We start from the raw sequence: 22,022 nt of genomic DNA, 5'->3' as shown, positions 1-22,022 counted from the left end.
CTATTGGGTGGCTGAACACGAGGGGACGCGCTGCATGGACACGTAGTAGCGACAAAATCTCGTGTTACACACTGTAGTAAGCTGAAAGCATTCCTCTTATCATAAATATTAATTTATATATTGATTTATTTACCTCTTCTTTTCACTTTTATTTTCTCTTTTCTTAGCCTAACTATGATTAATATGACCATGCAATATAGAGTGTGTGCACGACGGCCATGTTGGAGGACCGAAACAATACAATGATTTTCCTTTGGGAAATATATTCTATTTTTATGCAAATATCTTCTATTGTTCTAGTACCTCCAACATGGCCGCCGTGCACACACTCTATATTTTAAGATTTACTGTAGCTTTGCCATTGATTTTAGTCCCATGTTTTACTATGATAATACTTTGTTCTAATTACTTAACTGAGGGAGCCCATTCCTTATAAGCCTGGTGGCTTCCCTTGGGCTTCCTCACCATTAGTGTTTAAATAATAAGTTTTTTTTTTGCTTTTGTACAACTTATGGCAAAACAATAAACTGAACTGAACTGAACTGAACTGAACTGAGCTGAAATCAAGCAGGGGCATGTACCTGGGGCAAAATCAAAGCAACCTCGCACACAAGAAAATGCTGCGGGGCCATGTGCCAGGGACATGTTGCAGCTAGACTGCAAGCAGTCCCTTTCTGGATAGTCGAGAGGTCGCGCGAAAAAGCCGAGCGCGAAAAAAAACCAAGAGCGAACGAGCGGAAGGTGGCTTGGGGAGAGGAGTCTCTTCTCGTTTATTTCTCCTCGCTCCAGTCTCGCTGCGCTATGAGCACACCATCTCGACTAACCAGAAAGGGACTGCTTGCAGTTTATGTTGCAGCGTCATGTCCCCTCGTGTGAGTTGATACTTTTATTTTCGTGCAACACGCGTACGAATCTTGCTACAATTTTGTCCCCGCGACATGTCGCACGAAGTTCAACTTGTTGAACTTTCTGGGACATTAGTATGCATAGAGGACGCAATTTTGTCGCTGCTACATGTACATGTGTTAGAAGATAAAATTAGTAGCAATGAAAAATGTTTACGTAAATGTTTTAGAAACTGTTTTTTAGTGTTGGGAATTAAAAAGTGTCCCGTAATTTTGTAACGTGTTGGAAATATTGGAAAACTGAAGTGGACCTTTCAGTTTCTGTTCAGACCTCCCCTACTGTGAGAAAACAGCTCTATTTAAGCTTTTAGTTGCTTCTTATTGGTTCTTTCTTAACTGTTTATAGCTTTGGTCAACGTATACCTTCTCCCGTCATGAATTCGGCGAGCTACAGGTGGATTATCTCCATGGCAGCTCGGCCTTTTCAGTAAAGTGTGTTTTCGAAAATAACAATGGTTTGTTTGACGTAAAACAGGTGTTTACGGCATCGCAAACAACACACCGTCTTTTTAATAATTGAGTATGTTTGAAAGGGTTTTCGTGTACAACTTCGTTCCTCTAAGGAATTCCCTGGAAATGCCCTTTCTCTCGTATTTCAAATCATTCTTGGTCTATTTCCGCGAGTTTTTAATCGAATTCATGATAGTCAGTAGTTTCTTTTAATTCGACATAGTGTTTTAATCATCTTGGGTGTAACACCTTTGAACTAAGGTGGCTTTAAGAGAAATTAAGTTTTGTCACGCAATCTCCGTATTGAATTTGTAATTACAACCACCGTTAACACCACAGCAATTTTTGGATTAGGGCAGTACCTTAAGTCCGTTCCTTCTCTAAATATAACGTTTATTTTTGTTGTTATGTAATAATCTTTTAACGTTATTTTCTTGTCAAAGTTTGTCATTAACTATAGCTTTAACTCTGTAAAAGTGTTCCTTACAATTTCTATATTCCTCATCTCGTTTTAATTTGACCAGATCAGAACAGGAATTGTATAAAGGCCTGGCTAAACTAGGAAACATTGTTGCGGAAACACTGTTGCAGAGGCAAATGTTTCCCAATTTAGCCGCGCGGGAAACATATGTTGCGGAAACAAATTTTGCTGATCGGAAACAAGAAAATGTTTTTGCCTCAGGTCAAAAACATTTTTGCTACCCGGACACAAATTTTGCTTCCGAAACATATGTTTCCCACTTTAGCCACCATGAAAGTAATGTTTACTAGTTTCCAGTGCTGCTCATTAAAAATGTTTCCCGGCTACAAAGTCAGTTTATTATTATGCGCATGCGTGACCCTCTGTTTTCCGAAACAATCTTTCTTCGTTTAGCCACCGGGGAAGCAAAACATTTTGTTTGCTTCCCACTAATTTAGCCACCACGAAAACATAAGAAGACACAATGTTTCCGCAACAATGTTTCCTAATTTAGCCAGGCCTTAAGAATCTAAGCGAAAGTCATTTCGTTCATTCAGTAGTAAGAGTAACCGTTGTAAACAAAAATATGTTAATGACGGAACCGCGCAAGCGAATTTTGCTTGATAGGTGTTAGACGATGGATGATAGGTGTTTCCTTTTCTGGTCAGAATAAAAAGAGGTGTACAACAGTTTTCAGTGAGAGACAAAGAGTTAGAGGTTGTTTAAAGATGAACTGTGCAGAATAAAGGATGATCACGGAAAAGAGTGCTGGAGTGGTTCTGTTCCTCAAGAAGCCCTCTAACACATGTCGCAGTGACATTTCCCTGGAACATGTCCCCTCATGCATGTCGTGTTCGGACTTGTAACTATCAACACTGATAACTAAGTTCTAGCTTGACTTTGACTTGTACATATGCGTTATTGACCAAGCGTGAGGTCAAGACGGCTGACTATTGCGTTTTTGTCATAGTTAATGAAGGGAGTCTCCCTCCATTAAGTATGATTTTTATGGACCGAGACGAAGTCGAGGTCCAAACAAACGCAAGAAAAGAACGAGGCCAATATCCAGCAATCTTGACCAAACAAGCTTGGTCAATAAAGGATTTATTATATTGCTTTATCTTCAAGTTGAAACTACAACAACAAAACAAAACAGAATACGGAACTAGCTGTTATGCTCGGAAAGAAATTCTTCATAGCCGGCCGGTATAAGATTTATTTTCAGTGCATATTTGGATTAGCATGTTATCATGGAAAACAAGTAATCCTAAATTATCTTAAGGCTCTAGCTTTATAATGGCTTAAAGGGAGTATACAATTATTGAGTACGAAAAATTTAGATTTTCGCAAGTGTGGGAAGATTTTAATAGAAACCGGCAAACTCGCCATTTTCATTGGGCGATAGCTCCGTCTTAGTCGCTCGAGTAGCCAATCACAGCGCAGGATTTGACTCATCTTGCCCGCTCGCGGAGCCAGCCATATAATAATTTACAATAGAGCAGATAGGAAGGGTCAGTTTCATAATAGTCTCGAAAAGGAAGCCCGACGTACGAAGCACCCTGGAATTGAAAAGTCCGAAACCTAATTAATGTCGCGGAAATTAATGATCACAAAAACTAACACGCGAATTTTCAAAATTACCGTTAATTTAATGCATGTGCACGTGCGCACAATGGCTAGTTGAGGTTTTCAGCTTCCTTACCTTTTTTTTAAATTTTATTTTATTTTATTATATTTTGTTTATTTCATTTATTTATTTATTTTATTTTATTTTTTTTTTTTGATAAGTAAGCAGAGGTATTTTTTACCTATCAGTCAAATCACTTGAAACTAAGAGGGCGTTCTTTTGGGACTATTCCGGAATAGGAATACTCGGAATAGACTGTATTTGTGTTCTTTTGGGAGCTATTCCGTTTTTGGAATGAACGGGATATCATTCTGTTCATTCTGCTCCCGGTAGCAGAATGAACTGAATGGAAGGAATAAGGTTTACTCGGAATAGACAGAATACGCCCTCTTTTGGGGAAATTTTTGGCGGGAAATCCTACGTGGCCGCTCGCGCCGGTCACGGCTAACTTCCGGCTGAAAAAATTGGAATGAAAATAGCAATCAAAAATGTCGGAGTTGCTGGGGTATCCCGCATCGATTAGTAAATGCCTCCAACACTACCTCAAATGTTCCTCTGTTCATTCTGAATCACCTCCACTCGCGGTATAAAGAGCGACGGTTTCCTCGACGTAACCTTGGATACGAGGATGTTTTCGGCGACGCCCTGCACTGTGCAAAACACTTAAAAGTACAAAAAGTTCTCCTTCATCTTCTTTAAATTCCTTCATTTTCGCTAAGTTCCGAAAAATCGAAGATATGGCCAAAAATCTGGTAGTTATGGCAAACACTTTTTGGCCATGTTCAGCCGCCATGTTCGCTGACACTCAAGTGCGTGCGCAGACATGGTAGTTCTCAGGTCACCTCCGCCATGGGTTTTCCGTTTCCAGATTTTAGGAGCGTTCTTTTCGAAATTGAAACTCCGTTTATTCTGTTAATCCTAAACCGGAATAAGAATAGCTAGAATAGCCCCAAAAGAATGCACCATTGATATTTCTCACATCCTATTAGGGTATTCTGTTTCTGCATCTAAGGGTGTTTCGCTTGTTAGTTGGGGTGCTTTGCTCTTCGTTTTCGAGAGCTTCGCTTTCATTCTACCGTCTTTAAGCCCGAGAAGGGGGGGGGGGGAGTGGGAGGGGATACTTAATGAAGTTTTATAGGGGGAAGCCCCGCTCCGAGGTTCAAATCATTACCCTTTTTCACAGAAAAGATGACCCTTTCATACACCTTCCATGCAAAATGAAACTCCTCTTTTCGTCCCCGGGGTCATAAGCTTTAACTAAAATACTGAAGCGCGGAAGGGGCAAAGCGGCCTTTTGAACCATCTTGGGTGGTGGTATTTAACATGCCATGCGGGTTGTACCTGTGGAATTTTAAATGTGGTCAAGTGATAGTGGTTTCCGCACGAGAAAGTTTTCTTTGATAAGTTATACATAAGGATGATGTGTTATTTTACAAAGTGACACAGGCATACTCGGAAAAAAAGAAATCCGAGTGCTCCTATCAGGAGTCGAACCTAAGACCTTCCGATTACTAGTTCGGATGCTCTACCACTGAGCTACGGGAGACTCGTGGGAGCTAAGGCCATTAAACTAGGTTCATGCGACAAATATCCTGCATACTGCTAGGATTTAAATGTCGAACGTGCATGTGGTATATGAAATAAATGTGATGGTATATTTCAGGATCATTACCCTGATCCAAAACGTTTCCTTTCTTCTTTCTTCTCAGCTCGTTTTGTCTGAGTACCAGGGTACAGTATCATAGCAGACAAATAGACAACGGTTTTAAGGTTTTAACCGAGAATAATGACAGACCTATCGTGTCTTACAACTTAGAAATATTGCTTCTTTTTAAAATTTTTTGTTTATTTGATAGTATAGACGAGTCGCTGGAGAGTTTCTCTTTCACTGAGAGCAAACAAAGAACGGCACATCAATTGTCCGGCTGGGGAACACTCTCTTGTAAAAGCTATATGGTTAAATGCAGAGCCGAAGGTTATGGTTTTTGAGCCGTTGTCAGGGTCTGATAGGGTACAGATTTTAACCGTTTTGGTCTAAAAGTCTGAAAACGGGTTTAGATTTTACAGAAATGTGTTTGGATTCTAGAGACCAGGTCTGAACATGGGTATACATTTTAGCCGCCTGTAAAAGGGTACGCTACGTAGCGTCCGGTGGAGAAACCACTGCTTAAAGGGTAAAAGGGAAAAGGAAAATCACATGTTTTGGCCTGAAATTGGGTGAGGGTTTGGAGAGCCGTACCACACACCCCCACCAAGAATTCCGAGGAAAAAATTCCCGGAAACTATTGCATTGGTTTGGAGGGGAATAAAACTGGGAAAAAAACCAATTTAAACCGCTCAACCAACCTCAACAGGGAATACAATAGCCTCCGGTCCCAACGAAATTGCATACTTCGGTCTGAAATATAGGGTCAGGGGTTTGAAGAACCTGGCCGCACTCCCCCACAAAAAATACCGAAGAAAAAATTGCTGGAAAATATTGCATTGTATTGGAGGGGCAAAAAACTGAGAAAAACAATTTTAAACCTGCACAACCATACTCAAGAGAAACACGAGAACGTATCCAAGGAAATTTCATATTTTGGTGTGAAATAGGATCAAGGTTTGGAGAAGCGAGCTAGCCACACACCCCCCAAAGAAGATCCGAGGAAAAAATTACCGGAAACTATTGCATTGGTTTAGAGGGGCATAAAACTGAGAAAAAACAATTTCAAACCTGCTTAACCAACCTCAACAGGAACGTGAAAGCCTCCCCAAGGTAATTTCATATTTTGGCGTGAAATAGGGTCAAGGTTTGGAAAACCGAGCTAGCCGCACACCCCCGAAAAAAAATTCCGAGGAAAAAATCGCCGGAAACTAAATTGCGTTGGTATGGAGGAACAAAAAACCGAAAAAAAACCACACCAATTTAAACCTGCTAAACCATACTCAAGAGGAGCACGAGAGAGAGAGAACACAGCCCCACCAAAACATTCCCAGAGACGATTCCCGGAAACATTTGCATTTGGAGGGACATAAAACTGAGAAAACACCAATCTAAATCTGCAGTAGACCTGCAACCTGCAAAAAGCTCTATTTTCACTGGACCCTGATAACCTGCAGCTGCATTGTTTTTTAAGGCTGGGAACATTGTTCTATTGTTCGTTCTTTTGTCCTCTCGATCAACCATATAGGATGTTGCAAAAGATGTAGGTCACCCCTAAATCTGATCAGCCAGCCTTAACAAAAACACAAGTGCCTCCCCAAAGAAATTAATGTAGTTAGGTTGGAGATAGCCGCAAGGATTACGATTTAGGCATATCTTTTGCAAGAGTTATCAACGACACATGGATCACGGAAGTTTGTCGAGCCGCAAACACGTGCAAGTTTCGCCAAGCTTCCTGCCAAGGTTTTACTTAATTTAGAAGCCAAGTGTTCATGTTTAAAAAATTGGCGTGTCAGTTGCATGTTAAGAAAATAAAACTCGTTTGAGCGTGCAAGTGGATTCAGTGGATTGTTACGGAAAATTCGATCGTGTGTAATCTTGTTATTTGTTCCATAAATTCTTCCCGCTTACATTTTATTTTAAATACGGGTGTACGTGTTTATATTAAATAGGTGATGATTGCCAAAACCATGTTTTCGTCCCATTTACCGCGGAAGTTCCAGTAATTTCAAAAATTTCGTATCACTAACCCCAACCTTCTCACGAAAACAAAGGTTGGCTATGTCAGGCCTTGCGTACAAATTTATTTACATTAGATAACCTTCTAAACTGAATACTTAAAATTTTAGCTGAACTCATTTTGCTGTCCCTGACACACGAGGGGAGATGCAGTTGGACATCAGGGCGTCTCTCCAGAAAATCGCACCGGGCGAGAAATAGAACCTCATTTATCACTGTGTGATATCCGGGCACTGTTAAAACTAACGTAAACACTGCGCATTCTATTTCAGTGTTGCCGGCTACAACAATAAATTTGTGTTTCCATTTAAACCGGCATTTTCCCGGAGCAGATCGAAACGACGGTTCCTGTTTGCCGACGCGCTCTTCCTCAGCAAGCACGCTAGCAACTGACACCTCGAGGTAAGTAAAATAAGAACATGACAAGGACCGATCGCGATTAAATTGAAGCTGCTTATTTTGAATTTTTTGTAGCGGATGCATTTTAACGCTGCAGTGCTGTATTTGTCGGGTCACTTGACTTCCACCTCGTTGAAATCAATTACTATACTACCTCGTTCGATCTATAACCTTACTAGAAATAATCTTTGACGGGCTGGTCGATGTTACCTCAAATCATAATCATAGAGCGTTGAGGTTTTCTACCCTGTGTGCCCGCCCGGCGTTTGCGCGCCAATATCTGTAAGGTCTGCAAGGCGCTCTTTCGTCCTCATCGTCTATTATATTTTATGTGATGTATATACAAAAGCCCCTAAAATCCGCCCAATCAAGCAAGCACAATGTAGTCAAATACTGGTTTCAGTTTCAGCTAAATTACAAATTGTTCTGGATATTTTGTTAGCGGTGGATTACCACGTGCGTTCAAGATGTTCAAGAAGAGGAAGGGGGGTTCCTGCGATTTTTGTTGAGTAGGGGAAACACTGTAACCAATTTCTTACTCCATTTTTGACCAATGTCAACATTGAAGATTTCAGTTTCACACATGAAGTTGCGCAAAACAGCACGGTCATTGGTTAAAGGTATGCGCTGTTTTGGCCAGCTTCTGGGGCCGTCAAAGGGGTAGAGCGAGGATGGCCTTAGGAGGCATACTACCCCCACCCCTAATTCAATATTTCATCAACATTGTTCGGCAAAACCTGTGAAACGCTTCCAAACTATTGTATTCAGGAATCTGTCAAAGCAAGAGGACACCAGAAAGTCTGGGTGGTGAAGAAAATATTAAACCGCCTTTAAAGGTGTTACCTGTGATGTTTACATTTCATGTGTTTAAAAACACATGAACAAAGATTGCAACCTTTCAATTACGTAACACCCGATCCGCGATAGGAAATATACTAACAAAATAAAAAACGTCTCTCGAAATAAAAATAGCAGCCCAAAAAAATCTATCATCGAGAGTATGCGTGTGGGCGACACGATTTCAGTTAACTGTTTTTAAGAGGGATGTGGTAGAGATTAGACACTGAAACATCCAAACAAAATTCAACCAATACAAGCTTTCATAAATGCCAAACCATGTCATCCCTCACTCAAACGCAAAATGGTTCGCCGCTTAGGGGGAAAGGTAATTGAAAGATTACAGGTCTATCGACAAATTTATCGGTCCTCTTCTTGAAGTTTTGTAAGCCGGGGGGTACTCCCATATATGAGCTATAGAGGTATGTGCCGCTGTGAAGGGTATGGTTTTCAACGAGTTTACTCTCGAATAGGGTATAGAAATCAGAGAGGTTTGGTCTAGAATAGGGTATCATTTTCTACGAAACTAATCAGTTGCTTGAAGAATTTAGTCTGAGAACGTTTCCCGGTAAATGAAATTTAAAAATCGGTACGGCGGGCAGTACGACAACTTTACGTAATAGTGAACGGGTTTCAGGAAATAGCAAGTCTAGAAATAGGTCTAGGATAGGGTAGGGGTTTTCGATGTTTACTCTAGAATAGGGTTGCAAAATGAAGGTTAACATAGTCTAGTACAGGTGTATAGGTTAAGGTTCTCAGAGTCCCAGCGGCACAGTGGCAGACCCCCAGCTAAAACTTACGAGAGTACCCCCCCCCCCCCCCGCGGGTTTGTAAGCATCAATAGACTACAAGTAGTTCCTTGTTTTCCTTGGAGATAGTAAAGAGAGCGAGCCTCGCGAACGCGCGCGAAAATTGCCTTTCGCGAGGAGACGCGACGCGTAGAAGGAACCGTCTATCGCGCTGTGGCCTTCCTTTGTTTACCTATATTTCATACAGTACGTGTTGTCTACAGTTGTGTTTCATTACAAAGAAGTGAGAGCATCACCCCAGTCACAGGATTGTACTTTGACCCTTTCTGCCTTGTTATGAAACACTCAGTTCTTCTTAGTGGCACTTGTGAACAAGAACAGCTTGTACGGCTGTCAAACGCGCTTTCTTCGTGCTTCAGAAGTAGGAAAACTTGTTCAAAAATTAAAAGCAGAACTTGAAAATAATAACAATCTTTATACAGGGAGCCCACATTACGAAAGTGATATTCAGTGGGGCCCTGTAGATTGAGAAAAAAAAACTACGTTATGTTTTAAAAACTTACAAATGATTGAAAAATTACAATTATTTAAAAGTAGAAAATACAATGACAGCAATAAGAAATAAAAATTAGCAATAAGAATTAAAAACTAGCTAAAAACACGCTCTTTGATACGTTGCATAAAAATTAAAAAAGAATTTATGTCTTTGAAAGACCGTTCTAAAAGGTTCCATTTAATACCCTGGTAAAGGAGTCTCTTCTTTCCGTAGTTTGTTCGTACGCGTGGAAGACGGAAATCATTCTTTCTACGGTTATTATAGGAATGGAATGGAATTCAACTTTTGAAGATATTAAACAGTAATCACTGCAGACCACTTCAAATGTTAATCGGGTTTGGAAGCTTTGTAATGCTCTTTTGAGCTTATCTACTTGGAATTTGAGCGCTACAAATTTTAATTAAAACATATAGATGTGTTTAGGCCTAGCTTATACAAAGTCTCCTAAAAAAAATGACTGCATTGCAAAAGGATACGACTATAAAAAAGGTCTGTGGAGTCAGCTAAACATACGTAACTCGCACCCTGGTTAGCTTGCATTTTCACAGTTAACTTGACCAATAGTAGTCTCCCATCGCAGCCGTTCTGTGTCTCGTCACGCAACGCTCCTCTCCACAAACAGGAGCGTTGCGTGACGAGACACAACGGCTGCGATGGAGACTAGCCTGTGCAGCAAGCTTCGTTGGGGGTTTGTGCGTTTTTCGCTTTTTGGCCGCGCGGATACTGGGACGAGAGCGGAATGTTGGGGACAGGAGAGAGAGAGGAAACTCCTCTCTTTCCTCTCCCTTCCCCCCTTCCTCCGTTTTTTTCGTTTGTCCCAATTTCCACGCGCTTACACAGCGAAAAACGCACCAAACCGCAACGAAGTGCTTGCTACACAGGCTAGACCAAAAGAGTTTCTACCGCTTTGCTCTATCACAGTATAAAATTTAACCCGAACTTGTATTTGTTGCTATAACTGTGTAAAACCAAGCTAAGTTTTCCCTGCTCCTCTCTCTTATACAGTAACTTAACCAGAATATCTCAGACTTTAATATTCTTAATGCACTGATCAATGTCAAGCCCGAAGGGGGAGGGGTCGGGCTACCCACGGGAATTTTACTGTGAGGTGTGTCCCCAGGGTAGAGATTTTGATCGTATGTGATATCCCAATGTCGCCATCTTGATCAGTGGAGAGAGTGGAGAGGGCCTGGAAAGGGCCTGTTTTGGAAAATACCCAGAAGGCATTTGATTGAACTTCCCGCGTTTCTGGCTCCTCTTGGACTCCTCCTGTGTATAGCAAGATCTGAAGGGTTTTTGACCCCCTCTACTTGCCCCAGGATGGGGGATTTTGATACTTTTGATCAAAATCCCCACCCCTTGCCCGACCTCCCCCCACCCCCTCTGGCTTAACATTGATAGGTGCATGACATTGAGTGATCGAAATTCAATTGCAGTTGGATTTATACAGAACACTACTGTATATCGCTTACTCCTTCGATGTTCGATCAAGACAATTTGGAGTTCCATCATAATTACAGGTTTTTAAAAAGAGATTTGTTCTATCTTGCAGCTAGACTACTAATTGCACCAATAATCTTTTTATCTAAATTAATATCTCAAATCTGTCTGTTATAATTGATAAAAGCAAATTGTTTTTTGTCACAGTGACATATTTTGAGTCTTGCGCACGAATTTCCAAATAAAATTTGTGGTGATTAAATTAATTTACTTTGTCATTTTCTAAAATATACAGTTGTTAGGAATACCTTTGCGTCAGTCTTACGACGGCAGCTGCACACATGGTAAAATTATTACTTTCGTGCTGATCGGAGGGCCTCAAACATCATGGGTGATATCAAGCCGTACCAGATAATAATTATGATACTGCACACTTTGTTTTATGGTGAAGTGTTTCAAAATGTCATCATGTTACAGAACTATCGGTAGCGATCTTTCTGTTAGGAGAAAAGCTTTTAAGGACGCGTTCGTGTTAATGCTAAGGAGCTGCTAACTCGATATATAATAAAGATATGCAAAATTATTGCAGCAAAGCAAATATCGCCCTTCTAACAAGGTATTGAGGCAGGTGAATCCAAGATAGGAGTTTAATTTGTAATCCGAAACAAATGTTTCGGTAGTTTGTAAGCTTTCTGGGTCTTCATTGAGGTTATATACATTTCAAAATGAATTCAAAACATCAGGTTTGTCCTTATCTATGAAGATCACACCTCTTAAGAACGCTGACAACGTAAGCCAAGGGGCTTACAGAGGAAAATTAGGCGACGTGTGTGTCGTCGAAAGAATTGAAGGTGTAATGTTATTGTGCGTACGTCAAAATAGCTAGTTTTATGGAAGGTCGTAGTGAACATAATCACATCGAATTTGTTGGTTCATTGTAAGGAATACTGGCCAATGCATCCTTGACTATTCAAGGTTCTTTTTAACTGCTTGCTTATCGGTTTCATCTGCGTTATATTGGTATCTATTTACTCCGGGTTTGTTTTTCCTTTCCAGAAGCGTCAGAAAGCGGTAGCAAATTGGCGCCTAGTGGATTTCCGCAAAAGAGGAGGCGAGTTTTGGTATTGTGAAGGCTTTTACCACACTGCAGCCGAAAGGTTACGACCGCCAATAACGCATTCTTGTCTCCATATTAGCCATGTCTTTGGAATTAGAAGCGACGGTCGCGCGAGAGGTTTGCCCAGTGACTGGTTGTGGACGAGAGAACCTTCAAACCGGCCAAATATCAACCAATGGATCACTAGAAACGGATGCCATCCAGAAATTTTTATCCATCTGCTTGAAACAGTACTTCATCTGTTCCCAAGATGACACGACGGAAAGCAATCCTCGCACTGAAGTCCTCAAGGTACGTAAAAGTCCACCCCTTATATTTTAATTTTGAATTGCTCCAGTGCTTGTTCGGTTTTGCTTTAGCAGATTTTCAAGGAAATCGCCCAACTCTTAAATTCCCGCAGAGGCAAGGGGCTACCGTAGTTTTCAATTTTGCTTCGGTGGATTAAAAGTATGATCGTCCATACAAAAACTCAGTTATTTTCTGTACAGGGTGGCTCTAACTTTTGAGTCTGTGGATGAAATCTTAGAGTGTGACCATTCATGTGAATGATCGTCAGTAAGCAGTGCCTTCCTGTAGTGCTGTTTATTTATGCTGTGCAAGGTTAAAGTTTCAACTCTTGAGGTAGTAGTTAGAATTCTACAGTGAGACCATTTAAATTGGAAGCTGTACTGACGTCGAGTAGTACATTCTTTGTATTACGTACATTCTCAGTGTACTAAAATTAAATACTGTATGAGATTTCTTCCGGCTAATTTTCAACTTGGGCACTCCTAAAGTTTAATCTAAGTAGGGGATAAATGAAATCGTATAAACAAGTGCCGTTAGCAACCGGATTAGGGTTGACACCTTACGTTGGTTTTGTCTCTTTGTCATATCACTTTGGCCGCATGTCACAGTCCATGTAACTATTTAATTTACTTCATGTAGTGTTAATGCCGATATCAACCGCTGAGATAGGAATACGTTTCAAGTAATGGTCAGTTAGTGTTTTGGAGGTTTCACTGGGGAACATGTTTCTGTCATTAGGTAAAAGATGGATTAAGCCGTTTCACGTTAAACGGATCAGTCTATACTGAAAACTTATAGACCTTGATGTCACTAATTTAATCCTTAACACAAAACATATTTTCTCCAAAACTTCCAGGCACGTCTTAATGAACAAAATGAACAGACAAAGGACTACAGCATAGATGAAACAAAAGTACACGTCCGGGAAGTTGTAAATTCTTAACTGACAGCGTGTTGTTGGGGGAGTGTTTTATGACTAATTATTGACTTATAAATGTCGTGATATCGAGTCCATGTCGGCAGATATGTTGCGCATTTCCGACCTCATTTTCAGGGTTTCCTAATGTTGTTTTGCGGAGATCTTAGAACGTTTAGGAAATCGGCATTTTCTTGAATATTTTAGGAAATTTAGAGTAATTAATTAGTAAGTGTTATTTGTTTCAAAATTTGACAGGTTCCGGCGGAATTCTTACGTTTTGTTCTACGGAATTTAAAATAGTCTTGACTAGGTGGGTTAAAAGGGGTATAATTGAGACAAAGAGGAAAGATGAAAAAAGATACTCGAAATTAACTCCGTTTTATACAGTAACGTGAACGAAAGCATGTACTAACAACGATACTTCATAGCTTAATCGGTAATGATGTCAGCGACGCTGAATTTGAAGAATAATATTGTAATCAACAAGAAAAATCAGTTTTTATTTTCATGAACTAAAAAACACGTTTGTTAAAGTGTCCCACGACGGTTCTAGTCTTGGTGAAGTTACCGTGACATTTTTAATCCGGCTTGTACAGTCCAGTCATGCGTTTATGCGTTTATCCGATAAATGAAGAATTTTCTTGTTTAATACAGATAATCCTATCATAAACCTCTTTGTGGATAAGGTACCCGATTACGTGAGTTATTCCACATCGGGAGTAGTTTCATCCTAGTAAGCGGTCATTGTTCTCTTGCAAAATACATGACAGCTAGGTTGAATGGCTGACATCAAACTTTTTCAGTCTCGGATAACGTCATTTCTGAGAGATGGTTTTGCAAGCCTGTCCAACGCCTATGCTATTTTTACAAACGATGATCCTTGTCAATCAGTCAGTTTTAAACAGATTTGAAGTTTTAAGTCAGAAATTCTCAGAGATCAATGATAAAGATCAGCGGGACCCAGAAGTAATCATTGCTAACTTTATACAAAGGAGATTGTAAAAGCGGAATCCACGTCATTCCTACTATACTTGAACTGGACCTACCAAACCACAAGAGAGATGGTGGTCTCTGCGTGCAGCCCCCTTCCTCGACCTCAATGTGTCTTGTATAGCCACCCCTCTTTCCACCAGTAAAAAAAAAATGACAATGAGATTCAAACTGCCTTACTTTTCTTGTTCATCCAGCAAAATATATCTGCGTCAACTTAAATTTTAAAGCCAATAAAATCGTGTCGGTAATATTCAAGAGATAGATGGTGTCTTCGATAACCCCCCTACCCCAGACAAGGTGGGTCCAGCGACTTCTAACAAACTTGTTATGATCAGTTGTCTTGTAAACATCCGCTAAGCGTGCGATTGTTACTTCGTTGAAGTTTCGCAAGATAATCAGTTTCTACCATCCCCAGTTTAGCAATATCAAAACTCGTCTTCCTCAAGCTTTTACTCCAAGAGGGACTGAAGGACAGAAGTTCTAGAAAGTTCCACAGCCATGATAGAAGAAATAGGAATTGATAACATCATATACTTTTGTCCTCAGGAGCAAAAGGTTTCAAGTGAAGACAGCAGCGTAGAATTCAGTGAATTAAACAATTCTGATATCACGTGTAAGTTCTGTAACGACGACATGGAACGGGTAACTCTAGCTCTAAAGGTAAGTAGACTCACTTATAAAATACACACCTCTTACTCACCGAGTTCGAGGTCCGTACTGTAAGTTGCGCACCTAGTTTTATCATGTTGATTTGCGCTGTGGCCATAAATCACGTGTAAAAACGAGGATCCGTTACTTACAGTACGGACCGAGAAAACTAGGTTAGTAAGATATTTATTATATCTCTAATGTTAAACTTTCAAATTTAACGGGCCGTACAGTGAAATACGGCCCGCAAAATTGACCAATTACACCGCGCGTACCAACTGAGAGATATAATAATATTTATAATATTTTTGTACGGTTTGTGACTACGCTAAAGTCTAGATGTTAGCAAGGGGTATTGGAATCCAAAAAAGAAAATCTGGGGTAACCACGCATTTTTCAAAGGTAGTTTGCAAACAAATATAGACAACAATGTATGGCATATTTTCCCCCAAATTGAAGCTTAATATCTCTGAAAAATGCGTGGTTGCCCTAATTTTTTTTTTTTAGATTCTAATAGCCTTTGCTAGGGTCGGATTTATGACGACAATGAATGGCATGAAAACCCGACGTTGAAGCCGACCAGGTTTAAAATCACTATGACAACGAAATTGAAGTCTAACATAGGGCGGGGAAAATAATCTCTAATTGTGGTGCCAAAAGGGATCTGCTTTTTCAATTTATCCACACTGGCGGCAATGCGGGGCAACAACATCTGGGTACACTACAACAAATTTACATCCGCGCAATAAACTTCTTGATAAACTTTCGGTTGTCAAAAGACCGTCTTAAACTCTCGCTTAACCTATTGCCTGAAACTTAACATTCAAGAACTGTTCGAGAAAGTGGAATATTAGCAAGAACTTTAGAGAAACACGCTGTCAGTTTCCTACCCTTAGAGTTCAAGACAATCAAGACTTAGCGAGAGACGGCTGACCAACTTTGACCATCGCGCGCAGGCTCGGTTGCTTTTCGAAGCACAACGGTTAGGACTGTAGCAAATACTTTGGATACTTGTGTGAAGTAGGCTTGAAGTGCTTTAACTTAAAAATGTCAAACGTTTTGTTAACTCAATATTCAGTCACGGCAGACTCGCATGCCGTAAACTGCAGGGCGGTCTGCAGCTGTAAATGGTGAACTCGGCGAAAATTAAGCCTCTAATAGGCACACGTGGAAACCAATAAGTGGCGCTTTCTGACATCCTTAAAGTCCTTCAAGTGTCAAGTGTGGTAAACCCGTTTATAACATTCTTGGCGCGGCCAAATCGTCTCACCAGCATATTTTTTTAAAATGGGCGGGAAACTATTGTTTCAAGGACAATCAATCTCGGAAGTCACTCATAAATAGTTCCAGCGCAAAACAAAGGAACATTTTTAAAATGCGTACCTATATTCTAATTTATTCAACTATGTTTTCGCCAAACGCTTTCACTGATGCTCAAGAGATCATATACTTAATGATACAATGATATAGTAGCGGAATTCCACTAAAAAGTACACGTGAATTACGAGCTTCATTTGGTGAATCTTCTCAGTCGGAAAGAGATAATCGTATGAAGACAACCTTAGAACCGAACTACAGGTAAGTTTGATTTCCATAGCCGCCCAGTTTGCCTGAAAGCATTTTCTTCAGCTCGCCAGACTGCCCAAGATTGTAGTCTCTTTGTTTACAAGGAAATTCTTCGAAATTCTCTCATTGGCACAAGCTTTAATTAGTAAAGGAATTCAAAATTTTATGAAGGCGGAACGTTCAAAACCCGGCTTTGATTTGAGCGATCATTCGAGCGATGATATAATCGTTGAAGAGGGATTAATGAAAGTGACAATGAACAGAGCTTTCTTGTAAGTATGTAACTTAATGGGAAAATTGAACGCGCGTTTTTGTTTCAAAATGGATGAAGGGCGAGCCTTGTTTATTAAGCTTCCCGTCCGCCAAATGGCTTGATTTTAATGGGAACAGACTTGCTTGTCTCGTGACTCGATTAGAAATGCATTTACAACTCTTGTCATGTGTTTTAATTCAGCGCAAAGTTAAACAAACAAACCGTTCATACGTGGTCACGAACATTAGACTGGACGCAGTATTGTATATCAGAACTGCGGCGACGAGATGAATACAGTTTTGAGTTCTGCGATCCTTGGGTATGGCTCCCTGGAAAACAAAGGGATTTGATGAATGATCCGCGATATTGGCAATCTTTGAATGTTTCTCGCGTGAGTTAAAAGGTCAGCCGTGCGTCGAGTTTGAATGGTTATACATACAATGCCGTCTCGAGGAAATCCACATGCCCTGGTGAAAGGATGTATTGATAAATCTCATTTCAGTACGAAGATCAATTCGCAAAGTATCTCCTTTCGCATTCTTTCAATGTAATCGGAAATCCAATATTGGCTCTTACCCCCAGCTAGAGCCGGCCAAATGAAAACATTTCGTCTCACATTCGTCCATGCGCGCGAGTTAGGTAGATTAATGGATAGCGCGGGGCGATTCTCGCTTCAATGTTCTTTATTTTCTAACACACAGAGCCACCTTGACGCGTGCCCACTCTTCCCGGTCCAATGTCCTAATATGTGCGGCAAGATGGCGGTTCCCAGAGAAAAGGTACACTATATAATACCTTATAACGAATGTGAAGTTCATGATGCGATAGATAGATATATATAGCGATTGATAACTTGATGAATCAAACAAATCTTTCAGTTCATCAAGGCCAATTTCAACTGGTCTAATTCATGCCTTCCATTAAGGAAGATTTTATCGTTTATACGTGATGTAATACATTACTTCGAGCCAACAATGTAAGTTTTAGGCTGTCGTTACATCGGAGTAGTTGTGTAACATTTTAAATCCTATCTGAATCAATACCTTTGTAGAGATTTTGCGCTCAGTGAAATTTTCTTTGTGCCTAAAGGTATGCGTGGTGAGAAGTGATTTACATTTCTGTTACATGCAAATAAAACCATTTTTTGATAAGTGGCGATGATTCAGTTGTCGTTGACTCAAGAGGTTATCAGTCGTGAAACATCTTTCATTTTCTCATCATTGTTCTTCAGTGATGACAAATATAAAATAACTTATGCATACATTTTTAATCAACTATTTATTACTAATACATGAACTCGCTCTCAGCTTCAACACTGATTATTGAAAGTGGGGACATTTTAAATCGAAAAGAGAAAAAGAACTGTCCTTTGAGCTTACTCTAACATATAGAAATGTATTTTAACGCTGACATAGCCTTTTAGCAATCTTTAAAGAGTGAATGTGATCGTTTATTGACCTCACTTTTCGCGTCTGTAAGCAGAGTGGAGGTTATTTAATTTTCTCCTTGTTACTGCCGACTCAGCTTGACGTTGATCAAATTAAAGACAGTGTTTGAAAACTAGAGTAGGTGTTGAGGTTTATAAAGGAATTTAGTGTATTCGTTTACGTGTAAACTTTTGTACAGATGTTCATTTGTTTGTTTGCTTTCAAGTTGAAAATTTATGCCATTTGTATTGACAAACATCCAGGAAAAGATTTGCTCAAATCTGCAATTTAATGAGCTTACAGACCTAATGCCGCAAAATTACATTTTGAGAAAAGGCAACAAGCTATTGTGAAGTAAACCCCTTTTCCGGCTTCTACCGCAAAAATACCAAAACTGTAAGTTTAAGAGCCTTAGGTAAATGCACTCAGTTAATTAAAATTGGAGTGTGTTTTTGTTTGAATTATTTCGGTATTCTTAGAGTGAATGTTCTGTACACATTCCCGGCTTAGATCACGCGACTGGAAGGAAAACCAGCGGAACAAACTTTAAAGATTAGGAATTTGTGAGCGGAAAGAGTTCCTTTTCCCGTTTGATAATGTCAAAATGCCGATCAGTAGGACCTGATCGGAAGGCGAGAGGTTCCAAGAGAGCTCAGTATTGGCCTTCAGAAAGGCGTGTGATATGCCTGTAATCCCCAGCTGGTTGAAGCCCTTAAGCGCTTAACCTCCCGCCGAAAAAAATTTGTAAACAGCTGCAAATATTTAATACGTTTTCATCTATTCGTTCGTCTGCTTGAGAATTTTAAAAGCCTATCGACTGCATGGCCGATGCTCTCCTACTCGTCCCAGTCCTCTCTTGATGACGAGACGATTGGGGACCAGTCAGTTCGGCATCTTTTAGTTTTCTTAGTTCTCTATGAAGTAAAATTCTGGGTCTTCTTAGCAAAACGTGTTTCTCTCCCGAATTTTCTAGCTCACAAACCACATCATGGAAGATTGCCCGAACACATGTGAACAATGTGTTTATCAAGACATAGGATGTTCATTTCAGGTAACTCGACTATCTGTCTTTTCCACTTATAATGTGATTAACATTATTAACCCTTGGAATATCAAGATAAGGGATAGGGAGGAACGGAATTGATTTATCCGGATTATATTCATTGTTTTTAACGAATGAGAAAATCATCTTTAGCCACGATGTCTTTTTAGAACTCCTATGAAATGGGAATTGAGTTTTAAATTTCTTGGAAATTATTGTTGCCGGCGCCATCAGTTACCTAAAAATACTGGGACTTTTTTTTATATTTGGTGAAACGTCATCTGCCCCCTTACCCCTCCCTTACCCGTTTTTTTCTCTGTTTTGTAGTTTCATAAATTTAAAGGCAACTCTTTACACTAAAAAATGACTATAGATCCTACAACTGACTTCAAAATTTTGAAACAATGTCGTCCAAGGCCTTTCCCTCCCTCTCCCATCCAAGCAATGTTGTTAAACAGAAAAAAAACAGCCGGGTGACGACGCATGCGCAAAGTAAAACGCAAGCCGGAACTACGCACGCTCAAAATAATACGCAGCCGTGACCACCTGCGCGCCGATTTACTCAAGGAACATTGAGCAAGCGGAAAGGGGAGGAGTGTTGTAACGAGTTTTGAGAGTCGTTGTAGTAAGTTTCGGTAGAGTTTCATTGCACCATCATGATTTTTTTCTTCCAATCTGGCCTCTCCAGGGTCCTCGAACTAATTTGACGAAACACCTTCAAGAGAGCACAGAGAATCATTTGCAGATGGCCTTAGAGGTGATTAAAGAACAGAGAACCGAAATGGGAATTCAGCGGGGCCGTCTGAGAAAGCAAGAAGAAAACATAACCCAACTTATGGACAGCGTTAGCAAGCTCACAGCACTCTGCGAGGAAACAATAAAAAGCAACGCGGAGCAAGAGAAGGCCATCAATCGCTTGTCTGAACAGCTAAAAGACCTCAAGAAACATCAATCAAAACACGAGAAAGAACTAAGGAACAGAATCGCGGAGTTCGAAAAATTCGGATCAGGAACTGCACCCCAAAACGGACTTATTTGCTCTCCAGGACTCAGTGGCTACGGGGAACTTGTCTGGCGAATTTCCAGTTTCTCCCGAAGATTGCAACGGGTTCAGTCGGGCCGTACCGACGATCCGATGACTAGCGAACCTTTCTATTCTTCAGCGTTTGGATACAAGATCGTCGCCTGGGCTTACATTAATGGTAGAGGTAAAGAGGAGGGAATTTCGTTGTCTCTGTACGCATGCGTCATGTCAGGGGAATATGACGCAGTTCTCAGCTGGCCAATCAGACCTCGGTACACGTTTTGTTTGTTGGATCAAAATCCGGATTCCGAAGCGAGGAAAGATCTGACACGCACACGCAAAGTTCACGATTTCAAGCGCGATGACGTTAAGAAAAAAGGGATTGAAAGGCCCGGGCGAGATGAGAGGGCTATCATTGTGGGATTTGACGATTTTGTTAAACACGAAGAACTCGAAGCAAGGAACTTTCTCGTGGATGATACTTTATTCATTCGTATTCTAGTAGACATTCCTGAATCATAGAAATAAGATTTCATAAGTGCGGCGTTTTGGGATAGGCTATCGTAAGAAATCACGTGTTTATCGAGCTCTGTCATCGTGCAATTTGCTGAAACAAAAGCTCTTGTCACGTGCTTTAAACCAGTGTGCGTGCGCATACCACTATTTTAACCAATCAGGAGGGAAAGCAAACTCAATCGTGACTTAGCTAAAGCGCGTTTTACCTTGCTTCTTCTTGCTATTCTGTTTCGTTCACTTTGAATTTTGTTTCGTCGTAATTAGGCTGTTTTCACAAATACCGCAACGGATATGACGGAGCGCCGCTGAGCCGCACTGCTTACTAAAGTGCAACACTTTGTACTGGTGGTTCTCGTGCCACTCCAAGCGTATTGAAACAAGTATCGAGATCGGCACCCCATTCAAATTCTTTGGCGGATCTGCTTCGGCTCGAAAGCTATCCAGATTAGTGTGGACACCTGTTGACCATTTTCTGGTGTTTTCTGTTCACATTACGCCGAATCAATCTCTTTGTTGGCAAAAAATCATTTAATTTAATTTTCATTTGATTTAATTCACCACACACTTGACAAAAACAAAATTCGAACGGAAGAAAAAAATATAACAGAGGAAGTGGCGAGGAAGCCTTAGAAGAATCCATAGGGCTTATAGAATAAGGCTCCTTCATTGCAGTGCTGTTACATAAAGGTTTAGAGACGGTGAGACGGTTGATACAATTACAGTTGAAACAATCACAAAACGATAGAGTATAGTGCGAACGCAGCCTTAAACAAATGTGATCTTGTAATTTGACGTTGCTTGCAAGACGCATCATTCAATTCATATCAATTCAATTTTGCCAAAATAAGGAAGACAAAGAAAATACCCAGTTTCTCCGCAGAGAAAAGGGGTGACTAAAAAGAGAAGAGGCTTACATACATACTCTATTGCTCTGAAAGCGTATCTTTTGGGACAATTTTTAAATGAAATTTGAAGTGATTGAATTTTACAGTTTTGACAGATTAATTAGTTAGTTGGTTCGTTTGATTAGAGCTCGGGTTTTCATTGGTATATTTTTACAATGTAGAAGCGAAATCTATTAGTATGTTAATATTTATTGCACGTAAATTGGCCTGAAAAGCCAACAGGGAGTGATGTTTATT

At 40.3% G+C, this 22,022-nt stretch overlaps 1 protein-coding gene across 5 annotated transcripts in view; it reads left to right on the top strand.

The window, feature by feature from the left end:
* LOC146483809 (TNF receptor-associated factor 4-like) overlaps positions 1-22,022 on the top strand; it is a 24,012-nt gene extending 1,990 nt beyond the window's left edge. The window contains exons 2-8 of one of the 5 annotated variants that reach the window (XM_085105990.1): positions 5,299-5,417; positions 7,379-7,508; positions 12,144-12,495; positions 14,951-15,064; positions 17,573-17,650; positions 19,272-19,349; positions 20,029-22,022. In XM_085105990.1, coding sequence (XP_084962116.1) covers positions 12,286-12,495; positions 14,951-15,064; positions 17,573-17,650; positions 19,272-19,349; positions 20,029-20,886 — 1,338 coding nt within the window. In that variant the 5' untranslated portion in view covers positions 5,299-5,417; positions 7,379-7,508; positions 12,144-12,285 and the 3' untranslated portion in view covers positions 20,887-22,022. Of the gene's footprint in view, positions 1-5,298; positions 5,418-7,378; positions 7,509-11,468; positions 12,063-12,143; positions 12,496-14,950; positions 15,065-17,572; positions 17,651-19,271; positions 19,350-20,028 lie in introns of those variants that run through there. The other 4 variants (XM_085105991.1, XM_085105992.1, XM_085105989.1 and 1 more) reach the window with 4 other exon arrangements.

The sequence above is a fragment of the Pavona decussata genome, unplaced genomic scaffold (assembly GCF_977016875.1).
Source record: "Pavona decussata unplaced genomic scaffold, jaPavDecu1.1 SCAFFOLD_38, whole genome shotgun sequence".
Classification (NCBI taxonomy): Eukaryota; Metazoa; Cnidaria; class Anthozoa; order Scleractinia; family Agariciidae; genus Pavona; species Pavona decussata.
The sequence above is the reverse complement of the archived record's forward strand: the minus strand, read 5'-3'. Positions and strand labels throughout refer to the sequence as shown.